Below are 17,660 nucleotides of genomic sequence, written 5' to 3'. Positions count from 1 at the left end.
GGAAATCCAAACTTGAGGATAGAGGTCAAAGCCTTTTTTAACAATTGGACATTCATCTTAGATTACCTTGAGTCAATCATGAGGCTGTAGTTGGACAAATTACTGAAGCAAAAACTGCTGCCAATAGAAACAGTCCTTCCGCCCTGCCCAGTGAAAGGAATCCACAATGAAGTGAGTTTTCAGACAGCCAGTTCTTCAGGTTGACATTTCAGGTGAACTCCCCAGCCAGGCTCTGTGCAGCTGACAGTTTAGAGGGTAGAGCTGGAACGATGGTGCTAGTGTCTCAGTCAGGGGGAGTGTGACCCTAACATGAAACGTCAAAGCTGCACACTCGTACGTGCGGTCTCGTAACTGACTTGGCCATGGGACTCTCCCAGCAGGGTGTAGCAACCGAGCAGTTCAGGAGCATTTCAGGAGCTGGCAGGTGCACCGCCAGTAACCTGCGGACAAAGCTAGCCAGGACTAAGGCAGAAGAGCCTAGGAGTGCTGCCAGACTGGCGGTACTCAGCAGCTGCTCTGTGGTGAGGGCTCTCGCCTGGGCATCGTCGCTCCTACAAAACGGCGCTGAGCCCAGCGCACGCTGACACCTGTGGTCGTGGCGGTCACCATCTCAGGGCACGCTCTGCCAGGGGACAGATACCCACGCACTGAGACGTCGCGTCCCTGTGGGACGGGAAAAACTCTCCTCACACACAGCGGCCGAACCCCAATTTCCTCCTTCTCTCGCCGCCCACACGACCCTAACACTTCCGGCCGCCCGCCATCTTGAGCGGCCGGCGCGACGCCTGCGCAGACGCGCAGTAAACAGGCACCGCCGCTCCTCCCCCTTACGCCGTTTGCGTGGCCGCCTCCGCGCAGGGCTACGCGAGCGCCGGCGGCGGCGGCGGTTGCGCAGTGGCGGCGGTTGCGCAGTGGCGGTACATCCGGGCGCTGGGGCAGGATGAATGCTCCTTTCCAAGATGGCGGCGGAGGGAGGAGGGAAGGAGATGAACGAGATTAAGACCCAGTTCACTACCCGGGAGGGGCTGTACAAGCTGCTGAGCCATTCGGAGTACAGCCGGCCGAACCGGGTGCCCTTCAACTCGCAGGGCTCCAACCCGGTCCGCGTTTCCTTCGTCAACGTCAACGACCAGAGCGGCAACGGGGACCGGCTCTGCTTCAATGTGGGCCGGGAGCTCTACTTTTATATCTACAAGGGGGTTCGCAAGGTACCGGGGCTCGGCGGTCGGGCTGTGGGGGAGTGGCGGGGCTCCGCTCCGGCCACCTGCTGGAGGTTCGCCAGCTGCCATTGGGGTGTGGGAGCCTTGCCGCGGGGGGCTGCGCCGTGGGCGGGGGGCAGAGGCCGGGCCACCTCCCCTTCGACCCTTCCGCTGGCGGCCTTGAGGTTGGCAGATTCTCCGTTGCAGTCCGGTTATGGGATTTCAGCCACTCACTTGATTAATTGGCTGGTGGAGTAGCGGTTAGAGGAGGGGGAGCATAGGCCTGCGCTGGAGGGCTGAGGGAACTGGCACTGGCTCAGTACTAATTGACGACGTCAAATACGGTGTCACCAATGGTCGGAATGTGTGTGTGGGCCCTTTGGAGGGATGCGTTTGCTCAGGCCCTCCTTGGTGTGCAAAAATGAGGGCTGGCTTTCCGTTGGTAAGGCAACCTTAGGCCTCCTTCACCTGCTGCTTGTGGTCTGAGTTTGCTGGACGTTAATGCCTGCCGTGATTATGCTGGTGTCACATCCCTGCTTCCAGTATCTTTCTGGTTTTGACAGAATAGCTACAGTATTCGCTGTAGCTTTAGGCCTCTGTTGTGACTTTGAAGTGTGAACTGATTTTATTTCAGATTTGGTTTTAAATGTGAGCAGAGAAATGACCTGCATTTTGAACGTCAGTTAATTAACACAGAAAAAGTTCTTTGACAATAAAGAACCCATCGTACACTGAAGAGAGACTCCTTACCTGTTATTTCATGTAGGACTATCAGTGCATACATTTGGTCTCTCAAGTCACCCTTTTATGAAAAAAAGCTTTCTACTTGTTGTTTCTTAAGGCTCATGATTTAGGGAAAGATTCAGAATTTGTTATGTTGACTGAACGTGTATCACTCATAACACATAAAAACAGATATAATGATTGCCAGCTTTCTATTTTATGTTTCAAAAAGTGGATGTTCTTTATATTACATACTTGGGACTTGACTGCCATAGTGTGAATAACTTGCAATCTGCTCTTAGCCCACCATTCATCATGGGGGTGAAAGCACAGAGAACTAGTGGCGTACGCAAGGCGGTGCAGGAAGCTTGTAGATGAGCAATGAATTACACCTGAATCTACTGTGTCCTAAGCTAGCGCCCATAGTATTCCTTCTCTGCATGAAATGTAAACACCAACTGGAGAATAGAGCCTGTGTGGCTATCTGTGACTGTCTTAACAGATGCAGTATGTCCTATATAATTCCATGGAAACGTGTGTATTATTTTAATTTCACTTATTAATGAATTTTAGTAATCTGGTGACATTTTAAATAGTAACTTAGACAAGAGTTTCCTTAACCATTTGATGAGTGTTTTGTATTATACGGTATTTTGCTAGTTATAAACAGTTGCTGTCTTTACTATTTACAAGATATTGTGGATGGCAATATCTCTGAAAATCTATATACTAAAACATTGCCATGTGTGGGTTCTGATATCTTATGTTCCTTTTTTTCCATACAAAGTAACTGCAGAGTTCTCTCATTTAGATTACAAAGCAGGCCCTTACGTAGTGTAGCAATGATACATGTGATTCTTGCAAGTTATCTTAATCATCTCTTGCCACACTTCTGAAAAATAAAAATGTAAAGTCTGGAAGTTCATTGAAAACAGGGAACATAACAACTTTTGCAAATTAAAAAAAGTTATTTGAACTGACCATTTAATGTATATGTTTTTAAGATGCTAAAAGCTGCTATTGTGATACACAATGACCAAAGAAATATTAGTCAAATTTACTTGTGAGTTTTGAGACGTATCTGTTAAGGTGCTAAAGACTTTTTCTCTGAGCAGTGTAAAACATACACATAGAATCAACCAGGTTGGAAGACACCTCCAAGATCATCTAGTCCAACCTATCACCCAGCCCTAACCAATCAACTAGACCATGGCACTAAGTGCCTCATCCAGTCTTTTCTTGAAGACTCCCAGGGACGGTGCCTCCACCACCTCCCTGGGCAGCCCATTCCAATGGCAAATCACTCTCTCTGGGAAGAACTTCTTCCTAATATCCAGCCTATACCTACCCTGGCACAACTTGAGACTGTGTCCCCTTGTTCTATTGCTGGTTGCCTGGGAGAAGAGGCCTTTTACATTGATAACAACTTAAAATACACTATATATGTGTAATAATTTAACTTTAGTAAAGAGAACCTAGAGAAAGCTAAAATAGATTAAAACATGCTAAAGGTAAATGCTTTAAATGAGACACATGGTCCGTCTCATAGTACTTGCTTAGTGGAATTTATTTTGGTTGGAAGTAATTATTTTGTCTATGTACAAAACTGACCTAAATAACAGTTTTTCAATAGATTATTTGAGTTTTTCAGAATCAAAAGTTAAGTATTGTGGTTCCCCTAAAAAGGGAGATTACTATTTCTAACTGAATTGGCAGTATGTAATTCTGCCTTAAACTGGACAAACTATCAAACTCCGCAAGCCTTCCTGTTCTTGGGGGCAGGAGGGTTAGAGGGATTTTCTGTGTAGAAGACCAACCTATTTGTCATCTGCTGCATAATACAGATGTTAGTAACTTCAGTTTAAAATGTTAGTTCATAATTATGTAAGTATCATTTATAATCACTTTATAATTTTCATTTTGGCTAAATCAGAATATTTGAGTATGAATTGAATTTAGTGAAGCTGTACTCTGCATGTGTATCAGGTAGCTAGGTTTTGTCTTTTTTAAAGGTCTGCTTCTTTTCTTGATAAGAAAATGCTGTATTTTTTCTAAAATGAGAGAAATGATTTTAAGTAACTGTGTTAGATACTGAGATGATTCTTGCACCAGTAATCCATTGTAGATAAGTACACATCAAGTAAGTGTCACACTTAAGCCATGAATGACGCTTAAGAATAAATGATGTAGTATTGAGTCCAAGATACCACTTAAGAGGGTGTTTCTTGAAATCAGTGATGTCAAGTTTTCTTCTTTTATTTTCTCTTAAAAAATATTGCATCTGCTACATTTAGTTCTTAACTTATCTTTTTAGGTAGACTGCTAATGTATGTGCTCTGTTTAGGATATTTAACTTACGTGAAGAAAAAAAAACACTGCCAGGGATGTTTCTTTAATCTTGATCCCTTTTCCAAGAAACTTGACTGAAAAATTATGTATACTGTTCAGGACAGTGGTTTGGAGATCTGAGTACCAACAATGATAATAGTGTGGTAGAGAGAGGAAGAGAAGAGTTTTGAACAGTATTTCAAGATGTCTGTAGGACCTTTTGAAGCTAAAAAAAATATGTTTTTTCTTAACTTTATTCTTTGACTGTTTAAAAAGGAAGCTGAGATTTTACTGCTTCTTTTTTGTTTCAATGATACCACTAAACTTTATCATTTCCATAAAATGTTACCATGTTTCTATATTTTCCATGCCATAGAAAGTGTATCAGTTATGAACCAGTGCGTAGTTGTTTTAGAATGAAATTTACACAGCTTTCTTTGTTAAGAGGGCAATACTGGCTTCTAGGAAGCAACTGCTTTCTGATTTGGATCCGTTGACAAAAAGAAGTGAACCTGTAGTTTAATAAGGAAAAATTAAGTTGTGATGGAGTTAGTTGTGGTTGCTGCACTTCATTATTGTCAACTGCACTGTTAGTGGGCTTTCCCTTTCCTTAACTTTGACTTTAAAGTTAGATGTGCACAGTGATGTCTTGTTAAATAGTATATTTTCACTAACTCAAGTGATCTAGTGACAGCTGAAAATGATGATCTAGTGGTATAGTATCTTATCGGCAGTGCTCTTCTATCTCTTCAGAGTCTTTGGCAGTGCTTGGCCTCTGAGCTAGTTTAGTGTGCTAAACCAGGAGTACTTTCTATTTTTCTGGGAAGATTTTTCTCTTGGTGTGATCAGTTGAGCTGTCTCCTTGGGGTTGGGTATTAGCAGACACAGAGCAAAGAAGGGGTTAAGGAACGAACAAAGCCCTTCAGTGGCCTGGGCTCTCAAGATCCACCGCCTTATGAAGTCACTCCTGAATGAAGTCTTTACTTCAGATTCAGAGTGATGTGTTCTTAGGGAATTGATAATTTTGATTGAGAGAGTTATAGGTGTTAAGGAAAGCTTTTCCTACTATTTTAGGCATTTGCTTCTTCAGTGAGTAGGATTAGAAGTTAGTAATGCAAAGATTAGCACTCAGACTATGGTTCATTGATGCCTTGGATGAGTTGCATTTTCCTTCATCCCCAAATCAGGAGTGAGGGCTGTTACTTGGTTGTTGCTTATGAGACAGTCTCAATGTGCTTAAATATGTTTTGTGGCTAGCTTTGCAAAATGATTTATAAGGTGATTCATTAGGCTGGAAAGGGAGTGCTTTAGCTCATCTTCCTTGCCTTGGGAATGACTGACAAAACAAGGCTTTCCAGATTGCTGCTGACATAAACTATCGAACCTATTTCCCCTTCTGCTAGGAAGCTAGTGCATTTTCCTTTAAGAAATGGTGTGTATGATAATTAATGTGGTGTTCTCTGTGTATTGTAAAGGTTGATGGACACGTTAGTCTGCAACTGTCGCTGCAGTCATATGCAGGTACATACTAGCAACAGTGTTGCATGTGCACAGTCCTAGCATTTATGTGTCTTTGAGAAGTCATGAAATTTGAGTGTGTAGTTTAGCTTACTACGTTATGTTATGCATTTTGCATTGTATTTAAATTCTGGCATGTGACAGACCTTTCCTATCACTGTTTGATTTATTTTTTGGAACCTCTTTTTCATGAAGGGAGGCTTTTTCTTTAGTTCTACTTTTTCCTGCAACTACCTAAAGCAGCAGTTACTAACTGTAGAATATTACGTTGTGTTGTAATGGTGTTGGAGTAAAAGGATATGTAGGTGATAAACTCAGATTGGTGGAGGCATGGAGGGCAAAAATCTGACATTGAGCAGGTGACTTAGAAGTAATTATATTTTAATAAGATGAAAATAATCTCATCTCTGAACTTTTAATAAAAGTTAGCATACTGTCAGTTCCTGGTTATCAGTAAAAATACTGATGCCATATAAAATTCCTTTCTTGGCGGTTCTCTGAATTTTTTTATGTCTGGCTTGATACTAGCATCTTTATTGTCTAGATGAGAAGTGTTATTCTTGCTGGTGACTTCCATTCTATAGGCTGTTCATCTAGGATCTTCTCGCAACATCACAATAATAGAGGACATTTATCATTGTGCTTAATACGTTGGTCTGGGAAAAGTAGTGTAAGACAATTCTGGGTTGGCAGCTGGAATTTGTGGAGAAAACCAGCACATTTTCTCAAGATGTGGTGGGAAGGTGAAAGTATCTCTTACTGAGTATTTATAGATCACTTAGCTATGTCAGGCCTCCAAAAAAATCATGCATTTTAATACCATATATGAGCTATAAAAATGGTTATATTTATAAGGATCTTTGAAGATACACTTGCTCTGAAGCAGAACAAAGTATGCCATCATTTTTGTGATCACTGCTTAAACTTGCAGTAACAAGAATTCCATAACCTCCCAAAGTAGTTACTTTTGGGGCTTAATTTCCTTCTCCCCCTAGTATCTAACAAATCTTTTTCTTCAAGGCAAAAAAAATATCCCAGCTGAATGCTGTTATTTACTGTGGACATAGACAGCAGTTGACTATTGCTTTTGGCTTTTACATATTTGAAAACTTGTTTAATTTGTCCTCTCATTTTTCCTAAGGTAGGTAAACTCATTTCTTTTTAGCCTTTCTTCTTGAACACAATTTCCAAATGTTTGCTGTCTATATTAGCTTCTGTTAGCTTGCACCAGCTTTGTACCTAAACTATGTATAGTATTTCCATCATGACTTCACTGCAGAGTGAGGGAGAATTGTTGCCTGCTGCTTCTGTCTTCTGATACTCTTGCCAGTATGTTGAGTAATGTTGACATTTTTGAATTGTGCTTAGTGTTGACTCACTTGACTTGTTTCTCATCATATTGGTGCTTTGCTACATTTTTATCTGTGCATGATTTTTGTTGTTGTGTTGTCATATATAAATGCCACATAGCATTTTCATTGATCTGTGTTTATTATTGTTTTTATTTCCAACTCTGTGCTTTGTACTGCAAAAAGTGGTTTCAATCCTGATGTCATACACAAATTTGATGTATATTGTCATCCATTTAACAAAAGTGTCTCATAGAACTTGAAAACTACCTATTGTATTTGCTGCTGATATTTTTCTTTAGTTACTTTTTCAGTAGGCAGATTAATATGGTGCTTGCTTTTGAGAAGCTTACCTTGTGCGCTTTTCCCCTCTTTTCTAGGTGCTTACAGTGAAATTTGTTACAGTGGTATTGATACTAAAAAAGGTTTACTAAGACTGTTGAATTCTACTACAAAGTATTTTAAAGCATTTAAATATATTTGTATTAAATATATAAGTATCTTAATTACACTGTTTACTTATACCAGAATCAAACATCACTCTTATTGTGAATGAGAGGGCAGAGAGACAACAGAACTTTCTCAAAGCTATCCCCTGCCAGCCTCCACCTGGGAAGATACTCTCTGTGCTGGAGGAATGTGCATAATCCGTGTTTCTCAGATGTGCTGGATGTCACACTCTGGAAATATATTTTGTTCCTCTTCCAGAAGGTGTTGTAAATTCCGCCCCCCCCCCCCCCCCCCCCCCCGCCAAAGAAATTACTTAATTTAGTTATTGAGTCTGGACTCGCCAGTCCTGTGGAGGTGTTGTCACTAAATCAGCTGATCTATGCATGTGAAGGTATTTGAAAGTCTCTAGGAAGTTTTTTTGTGTTTGATGGGTGAACATACTACCTCCAAGTTTTTATGATGCTTTCAGATGTTTTCTTTTTCAGTTCTAGCTGGGCTGTCCTAAGAATTGACAAGATATGTTCAAAAATGTTTCTGTGGAGTTTTTTGAAGGATGGGAATTTTTGGTAACCCCTTTCTTTCAGTGATACTTCTGAACTAAATGAAGAGCAAATGTAGATTGCAAGAATAGAGGTAGATTTAAATGTTTGTTGTGAGACTTTTATAGACAAACTAGGACTGACTCGACTAAGTGGAAAGACTAAAAGGCTGCTTTATAGTGACACAGTTACACTGTTAAATGTTTCTTGCTGTAGAAAAGGAAATACATGCACTTGACAGAGCTTGCAAGATTGTTATTATCTGGAGGATGCTTCTGAGTTGTAAATAGTGTCATTAGTCTGTTCTGCTTCTATTCTGTGCTTCATGGCTATATCACAACTACTTCAACTTCAGAAAACTAGTGCAATATGTCCCGTGAAGGATTGCTCTTCAAGATAATAGTGTATTTATCTATAGCTGCCTGTTTGTTTGGCAAGCTTGAGAGTCAATACCAGACTACACTGGCCATACCTTGAAATTGGCATGCAGTTTTAGAAGCACTGATTTTTGTTATGGTTGGTCTGGTTTTGCCACTGCAAGTATAATTTTGTTTTTTATTGAAGTGTATTTGTAGTGGTCTTGTAACTACATGAATTCAGTTTTGGAAATTGAAATTATTTGTAGCACTTGGTTTTTTTTCAGAATGACAAAATTTTAGGCATCATGTTTCACAGATGCAAATAGTGGTCACTTGTAACAACACTTTTGTGTGGTAACTTTTGTGGACCAGCATTGTCAGAATATTTATGAGTACTGGACTGTGTGCTTCAATTATGAGGAGTAAGCATTATGCTTTGACGTCTGACAGTCTGCAAAACTGATAAACAGTTAGTTTATTAGTTAAAGAGTAGATTGAAGATGCCTCAGATTCTAACTAAACATTTTCTATACCCATCTTTGAGAGGACTGCAAGCCATAATTGTAGTTTGACATTCTAGAATCAAATTTAGTGCCTGAGTTTGAAGTATTATTGTAGTACTCTGGCTAAAAAGAAGCATCTGAAACACTTTGCATTGAAGGATGTGTATCCAAAGGCCACTTGTTGCCCAGCTGTCATGACTGTGAGTTGACCCTCTTGGACAAGTTACTATTTGAAAATGGTGCCAGTAATGCCCTTGTCCTCTTAGAAAGCTTAAGGATACTAACCAGTAGCATTAAATGTGCCGAAATCTAAGTTAAGGCAATAATACTGTTGTGTCCTTCTTAGAAATCAAGTATTTTTCCTTCCTCGCCTCACCCCACTTGAAAGTCCAAACGTATATCTAATCCATCTTTTAGCATTTACATCCCTTTGATTTCTTCACCCCTGAAACTTCAAATCAGTTACATTTGCTTGTTATGGCTTCTGATTAGCAGACATTGGTAGACTAGACATAACCCTGTAGTCTTTGTGGGCAGGACCACCGGCTGCTACAGTTGAAATCTTTCCAGTGGTAGTGTTGTAATTTGTGTTGGGATTTTTCTCTTGCATTATTCAGTAAAGCTCTTCATAATGGAATGATACGTCTCTAATAGATACTTTCTGCAAATTGATTCCAGTTCTGGTTTACTTGCTGCAAGCCATCTCTAATTTCATGAGTTAATCGTAAGGCTCTCATGTGGCAGTAATAGTCAAAGCTTAACAATATTTATTTATTTATTAAACTAGCGGATTGGAAGGTGGCTGTGGTAAGCAGTTATTGGCTTAATAATGCCCTATTTTTGTACCCATAGCAAATGTGACGTATATTTAGACTAAATGCTAGTCTAAGCAAGAACTTGAACTAAAAAATGCCGTAGAATAGGGAGTAAATATTGAAAGTTATGAACAAACTTCATGCTGCCCGGGGAGGTGGAGGAGTCGCTGTCCCTGGAGGTGTTCAAGAATAGACTGGATAAGGCACTTAGAGCCATGGTCTAGTTGACTGGCTAGGGCTGGGTGATTGGTTGGACTGGATGATCTTGGAGGTCTCTTCCAACATGGTGGATTCTATGATTCTGTGATTATCTTAAGTCTCCTAGGGATGAGGAAAAAGCCAATTCCTACAGGAAGTTTGCATACATTGTGTCAGAAAAGTGATACCACATAAAACTTTGAGAGCACTCAAGTTTATGGCTTTAGTGCTCACTTTTGTCTAAAGAAAGTGGGAGCAGTGACCCAGGAGAATGAAATTATGTCAATCTATTTTCGAAGTAATCTGTTTAAAATCCCTGTATCTGGTGAAATAAACTTGGAATGATGTCTTAAGGACATGTTATCCTGCATAGTCACAAGGATTACCTGTTAAATCTGAGCAATAGAAATGTATTTTCTTTCTGACTTAAAAATGTAACCTTAACAAATATGTAATCCTACAAGTCATATTCTTGTTATATTTTAACTGGGCAGTTTATTTCTAAGGATTTTATTTTTTTTTGGTCACAGCTCTTCTATTTAAGACTTCTACAAAAGTTGTTCATGTTTTCCTCAGATTTGACCTGGATATTGGAGCATGATCCTGATACAAGTTTCAAGCTATTGTGGTGAAATTTGGCAGAAGTTATTCTAAAGTGTTTTTTCTTGTTCTGTTGTCATTCTTCTGGTTTTCTATTATTTGCTGTTCTCAGAATTACAGAAAAATAGTTATGCAATGTTTTCTTTTAAAAAAATATAAGATTTAAATTATAGTTTTGGTGGTTGGATTTGCGTAATTTAATGGTTTCAGTGGCAGATAGTACCTCTAAAAATAACTTTTCCACCTTTTTTTTCCTAATGAGATCTAGAAGGCAAAGTTGAATTTATTTTTTTCAGAGCCTCTTTTTAAATGAAGATATTTCTAGAACTAATTTTTTAATTTTTTTTTTTTTTATGAGAGAATGTGGTACTTTTCAGTAGCTACAGGTTTACATTTAGGGTATCAAGAGGATCTACCTTCAAAAAACAATTTATAATGGGAATAGTTCCATGGTTAGGCAGTAACCACTCCTGAAGTTTGATACCATATATGCTGTGGAATGTGGTATTTCTTTCACATAATGCTTGTAAATAACCAACTTTTTCTTTAAAAGTATGCCTGTGATTTATTGATACAGATGTGGGGTGGGTGGGTTTTTTTAGTTGTTTTTTTTTCCCCTTTCCTTTTTTTGGTAGAAATACAGAGTGGAGCTTATAAAAAGAAGGATGCCAGGTTTGACTAAGGACTTACTGTTGTTTCATTGCATTAACTATGTCACAGGTGACTTCTAGCAAAATCTTGCTGTTACTTCAGAATGTGAACTTGAGATCTTTCCCTGTAAGGGTGACTGTCCAGTTCTTTGCACTGTTTTAACATATGGGGGGTATCTGGCCTGCCTTTTTCACCTTCAGTAGTAAAACTGTGGTTTTAAGACACTGTTCTGGGTGAATTTTCTGTCCTTCTAACAATGTTGGCAAAATGGACTTTGTGCCAGTGAAATGGCTGTTCAAAGTGTAGTTCTGCATTTAAGTTAAAATGCAGCCTCTGTGTCTGTAAATGCACTGAACTGAACAGGGATGGTTAAGCACACTTTACCACTTGTAAATTGGAGAGATGGGGTAAACAACCGTTCTCAGTAACTCAAATAGATGCCCGGATGAAACTCCCTTTAGTGATGCTCAAGATGATTCATGCTTTTCCTCATTGTTAGAGTAACAAAGTGCTCGTTGTTGGTTAAGTTACTGCAGCAGTTTAGAAGCAGCTTTCTTAGCTGTGCCAACTCTATGTTGCACTGTAGCAGCATGCAAGTATCTTATTCCCTCTGAGCAACAGATAACCTCTTCGGGAAAAAAAGTGTATTGGACTGGCTTTAATCTGTTTGATTTATGTATTGTTTTTTGTTAGTCCTAAATTGATAGAGGCTTTACTTGTATAAAAGAGACACAGACAAAGAGGAATGCTGGTGAGATGAGTGCTTGGAGAAGTACAGTCTCTAAACTTAGAGAGATTTCATTCTAGAGGAAATGTTTTCCTGTGCTTTTTTTGTCAGCCATTTGGGAACCCTTTCTTCATTTGTACCAGCAGATTAGTTGCTGTCTTGCAACTATGGAGCTGGCAGTGCATGCTGGTATAAGGGAGAATTTAGGTTTGAACAGTCTGTTGGTATCAGTTCTGGTTAAAGGTGTGATTGTTTTGGGCAGCAGAAATATGTAGCATGTATAGTACTAGTATGACTATATCAGTGGGATGATTTCGTTTCTGGGCTGTGTTCTGTCAGTAGCCAAACTGTGTTTAGTTCTGTGCCCTCATATATAGGTTTCTGCTAGGACCTTTAGCCAAACACTGGAGGTGTGGCAGTTACTCAGTGGCCAGCACTACCTTCTTCAAGATCAGTAGGCTATGATAGTCTGATTGTTTCCTCCTACTCTTGAGATAAAAATCAGCCTGAGTTAAAAAACAGCATGGTGTGGCTGTTTGGTACATTAAAAACTTTTAGCCTTTTAATGATAATTTTCCAAGAAAGTGATTAGTAAAAGGCAAAAGGTAGCTTTGTCTTTTTGTTTGTATGTTTTTCCGCATAATATCTGTGCCAGTATAACTATCAGCACTTACTGTTGCTTATAAGTATCTAATACTTTGCTTGCTTTAAGATTATTGAGAAAGCCAGTGCTGAAATTTGGAACACACTGCTTTTTGGTCTAAACCTTCTGAAGCAGAGTTCTGGTTTGCAGATGAGGTGATAACTGAGAATTGTACCTATGTGATTCTGGGAAATCTGAGTTCACTACAGCATAGCTGTGTTAAGGATTTGACCCTTGGTAATTGTTTTCTGGTAGCCTGTGATCCCATTCTTGTTCTGTAACATTTTGCCTTGTTGGGTTTGGTTGCCATGAAGCGTCTTCAACCCTAGAAGAAAAATGCATTGCAAATTACCAGCTTGAGGATGAGAGTTAAGAAAAAATATGTTATTTGATCTGTTGTGACCACAAAAAGCATAAACTTACGGGCCTTGCTTTGGTTTAAAAGACAGGTTATATATTAGGTTAATAATTTATTCACAGAACTTCTGTAGAACTGTTCTGAGGCTCTCAGAATAATAGTAATTTGCATCTTATTTTTAGTACAGAAATAATTAGGGCTTTGTTCTAGTAATACTTTGTTAACATGCTGCAATGTGGTGCAGTTAGTGGCTTAATAAAAACATTGTATCAAAAATGTTCAGTATTCCTGTCTGGCTTGCAAAATCCAATAGTAGCCAGGAAAAAAAGGAATTCTGACTTACTGGACATACATTTGCTGTATTTGACTTTTACCGAGCTTTGACATGAAAAAAATATGGATTAACAGTCAACTACTACAGTGAATTAAGTTTCTATAGTGACAGAGCAATGTGAGGTACAATTATTCAGACTGTGTTTCTGAAAGAGATAGTTTTTTCTTACAAGCAGTGAATTTACACTGTTGGATGAAAATATTGTTTTGTTATAGCAACAGATAATCCTGAGGAGCTCTTCTGCTGCTGCCTTCTCCCCCTTGCCTTCCTAGAGGGAAAAAAAAAATTATTCTCATGTCCTGAAAGGGAATTGGGAAAGCTTTAAAACAGAAATGCCAGGGCGGCAGACGGGTGGGAACTCAACCTGTTACTGTTTGCCTATGTGTTACTTAGTATAATACATAGTATAATATGCTGGATGTGTCGCTATGCAGTGTGAAGTCACACTTCGCTTCTGTCTGTTGACAAATCTGTCAGGTAAATCAATTCAGTTTAGTCCTAATGCTGATTCCCTTAACCAGTCAGGCTTTTGTTTATTTGTTCTTTGTTTTGTTTCAAGTCTGTATATTTCAGTTAATTCAATACTTGTAAATTGCCTTAGGATTGTTCCACTTCAAGCTTCATTGTTAAATTTGGAAAAGATTAGTGTAAGTTTTTGCTGCAAACCACACTTGTAAAGCCAACTTCTGAGTGTTGCTGTATTTTGATCTTGCTAGAAGAGATGAAATTTTAACAACTTCAGTGACAAAGCTACAGCAGCCTTAGTCTTTCAATAAGGAATTTCAATTTTGCATTATATATTTTAAAGATACTTTGGATGTCTGGTCACTTGAAAGAAGAAAACAGAAGCAGTTTTGCTGTATATAGTGTCAGCCTCCAAGGATGCTGTTGTGCATGTAGTGTTAATGATATTTTTTTTTCTGATATTGTAACAAAGCCATACCAGTGTTTTAGAGAAGAAAATGATAAGATTCAAAGCTAAAGTGAAAGCAATGACTTCGAAGGTGTGACTTACTAGAACACTAGTCCAACAGGTCAAGTAACTTTTTGTGTGTGTGCACAAGAATGAGCTGAACAACTCAAAGATGACACAATTAAGTCATGCAATGTTTCCAGTTTGTTTAAACTGGCTCAGCTCTGTAAGCAAAACTGATTAGAAAATTGTACCTATTACAAGTGACACTATTTACATTAGAGTAAGCAAACTGCTTTTACGTGCACCCCAACAGAACAGTTTCCCAATGAAAGCAACTTCATGACTGTTAAACAAGTATCCCAGCTGAACCTGTAAACTGAATAAGAACAGTTGCTAAATTGTACCAGGATGTGTGTTTTTACTTGTAATACATTTGATATTTATGTACCTATTTTCATTATTTTAATTTCTTGCATCTAGTGTATCTGGAAGTATGTGTCTTTGTTCAAATCATCTGAATCATGGTTTATTCAGCATTAAAAATAGAGAAGAAAGGACTGATTATAAGTGTAGGCAACAATGTGACTAGACTGCAGGAGTAGGAGGAAAATAAAGGATCCACTAGAGGATAAGGAGCAAGAAGCAAATCAGAAAGGTAAGTATTACTTTTTTTAATTTAGGGTTATGAATTTGTTATGAGTTAATAGATTTCAGCTACTGAGAAAGTAGTTCCAGTTTACTCAGCATAAATCTTAAGTGAACCTTGCAGAACTGAATTATGAAGTACATAAGTATATGAAGTACTCAAAAGTGAAGAGACTAAAATGTGTGATTGCTTGCATTCCAATCTCTACTGAAGGCAATGCAGTATGTGACACTCTGTAAGTGGTATTGCAGCATGAACTTTGATGTGTCTGAATATTTGGTATTCTCTCTACTATTCTAAAATCAGTTGCTTTTTGATCCATTGTACTCCTAGCAGTGAAAACTTCTGCTAAAAACTCTTTGCCTGTGACTCCAGCGACAGGCAGTTATTTTCTTAAGGTTTATCCTTGATTGTATTTAGGTAGAGAAAAACATTCAGGAGTGATACTCAACACATTCCCCACTCCACCACAACAAAAAGGCAAAACAAAACCCAAACCAAACAAAACCAACAGTAACAAAAAAGCCCCACCCTCTTCCACAAGCAACAACAAAATTCAAACCAACCAACCAGCTCCCACCCCCAAAACTTGGCAATTCTCAACTGCTTTGAGATGCTTTTGAAATTCCAGTCTTGTAGATAGTGTTAGGGGGTTTTGAATTTGTAGTTTTTTTTGGGTTTGTGTGCTTTTGTTTTTTTCTTAAAATATTGTCTTTCTGAGTTGGGAAAACATGAATGTATAGAATTAGCTTTATTTGGAGTTCAAGTGCTTGGCTTTTCCAGTGTGATGTTTTGATAATAAGGGAAAATTGTTACTTAAGTTCCCGTCCTTGTATGAGCTGGCAATTTTATAGTGGTTAAAATATTTTATATTTTAAACAAGGGAGTTCTAGAACTTGAAACTCATTCTGTTCTCAACTGGAGAGGACATTAAAATACCTAGTTCTTTAGAATTTTACATATTTTGCTGGTTACAAAAATTGTAACAACTGCTGATAAGAGAGTTTCAAATTAAGGTCTTCTAGGGCTGATGTTGGAAACTATTTTAATTGGTGATGGGACAAAGAAGAGCATGTATATCTTGTTAAAATTATCAGAATAAAATCCATTTTATAAGGAATAATAAACAGATATCAGAACAGTAACTGAAATGAAAATGCATTGAAAAAATACATAGGGAATTCTTGATTCTGGCAGAAAAGTGAAAAGATAACCAGAGTGTAATGCTGATTACAAGCTGAGCCAGCTTGTGATACACCTGTTGAAGACACTAGGGTACAAATGCAATTCAAAGACATTTTAAGTCTACCTATAGACATTTGAAGTTTACCTTTAGAAGCAAGAAAATGTTTTCAGTGCTGTTGTACAAGGCATTGAAAGATGGCTTTAATATGGTCTAGCCTTGGGCTCTGTTGTATCAAGTCTGTTGGACTTGATCTGTGAGGTCTCTTCCAACCTTGGTGATACTGTGATACTGTGTGATAGTATGACATGCTGATTGCTTGTGTTGATGAACATGAATTTAAACTCCTGCTACTAGGGAAAAGATTATATGTAATATAAAACTGGAGAAAAAAAGAGCATGATTTTTAATTATCTGAGCAGAGACATTACTATTTCTTAAAGCTCTGGAAGGAAGAGACTAAAGAATACAAAACTTCCCTAGATCTATGAGAGACATTGCCATATCTCCTGTGAATCCCAGTTATGCAAAATTTACTGTGAATTCAGAAGTATCCTGCTCTTTGACCAGCCCTGCTCAAAACTGCTGCTGATAGTTAAATTGTGTAAGGACAATACTGTGGTGTGATGGGTCATTAGACTCTATGGGAAGTACAGAATAGGTTTTTAAGAAGAGGCAGAGCATTTGATCCAGAAGCTTCTTAGAGCTGAGCCAGATGAATGGAATGAGGAAAATGTATTTATAGTGATACCAATCCATCTATCTGTGATACGAGTGAAGCTGCCTTACTGGCTTTTAGGTCCAGGAGAGGAAATGAGGTAAAAGATACTGATGAGCTGGATAAAGTGAAGTCCAGTCAAAGAGTGGAAGTACAGCTGACTTTGTAGATATCATGGAAAGATCATGCTATGTTTTATAGTAACAGTGTCTCAGTAGTTTTGTAGAGAAATTTCAGGGGAGGTAATATTGTGTTTTAGGTATTCGTGGAGATGATTTCCCACATTGTAAGTCAGCATTTTACATAGTGGGCATTGAAGGTCAGAATTATTTTGTCCTGTCTTTAACCATGAGCAGAGTAAAGGATGATATTTTCTTGAATAGTAGCCTCATATAATAGTAGAAGCATTAATTTATTGTAAGAGGTGACCAGCCAGTCTTCCTTTTTTTTTTTAAATCTTTCATCATGCAGGATCATGTTTCAGGTTTTCATTTTATATATATGTATATACACACTTTATTTTAAAATACTGAGATATTTGGTATGTTTTCTGGGAATTAGGAAAGATTCTGTGTTGTTAAAACAGATGTTTACTTGTTCCTTCATGTGAGATAAATATTTGAAGAAAGATCTTTCCTTGAAGTGGAAACAGAGAAACTAGCAACTCTTTCTTGACTTTGCCCTGCTAATGTTAATCCTAGAACTTCAGGTTAAGTAGTCAGTTACCTGGCGTCTCTTCACCAGAACAGAGTATTTTCCCACCAGGGCACAAGCTTTAATGCATGGTAAAACACATCATTTAAATGCACTGTTGAAACAAATTTTCCTTTCTGCCGTGAATGCAAAGTTGTGATTTGCAGGAGAGGAGACAGTGTCAAGCAGAGACTCTGCTGTTCTAGTGTG

The 17,660-nt window shown here is 38.5% G+C and overlaps 1 protein-coding gene across 9 annotated transcripts in view; it reads left to right on the top strand.

Moving 5' to 3' along the window:
- The first annotated feature begins 850 nt into the window (after positions 1–850).
- The window catches only part of WDR20 (WD repeat domain 20), a 49,947-nt gene continuing 33,137 nt past the window's right edge, over positions 851–17,660 (top strand). For all 9 annotated transcript variants that reach the window (XR_010308403.1, XR_010308349.1, XR_010308300.1 and 6 more), the window contains exon 1: positions 851–1,208. Coding sequence is in view for 4 of the 9 variants with exons in the window: in XM_064170833.1 (XP_064026903.1) it covers positions 945–1,208 (264 nt within the window). In the remaining 5 variants the exon portion in view is untranslated. The remainder of the gene's footprint in view (positions 1,209–17,660) is intronic.

The sequence above is a fragment of the Pogoniulus pusillus genome, chromosome 1 (genome assembly GCF_015220805.1).
Source record: "Pogoniulus pusillus isolate bPogPus1 chromosome 1, bPogPus1.pri, whole genome shotgun sequence".
NCBI classification, from domain to species: Eukaryota; Metazoa; Chordata; class Aves; order Piciformes; family Lybiidae; genus Pogoniulus; species Pogoniulus pusillus.
The sequence above is the reverse complement of the archived record's forward strand: the minus strand, read 5'-3'. Positions and strand labels throughout refer to the sequence as shown.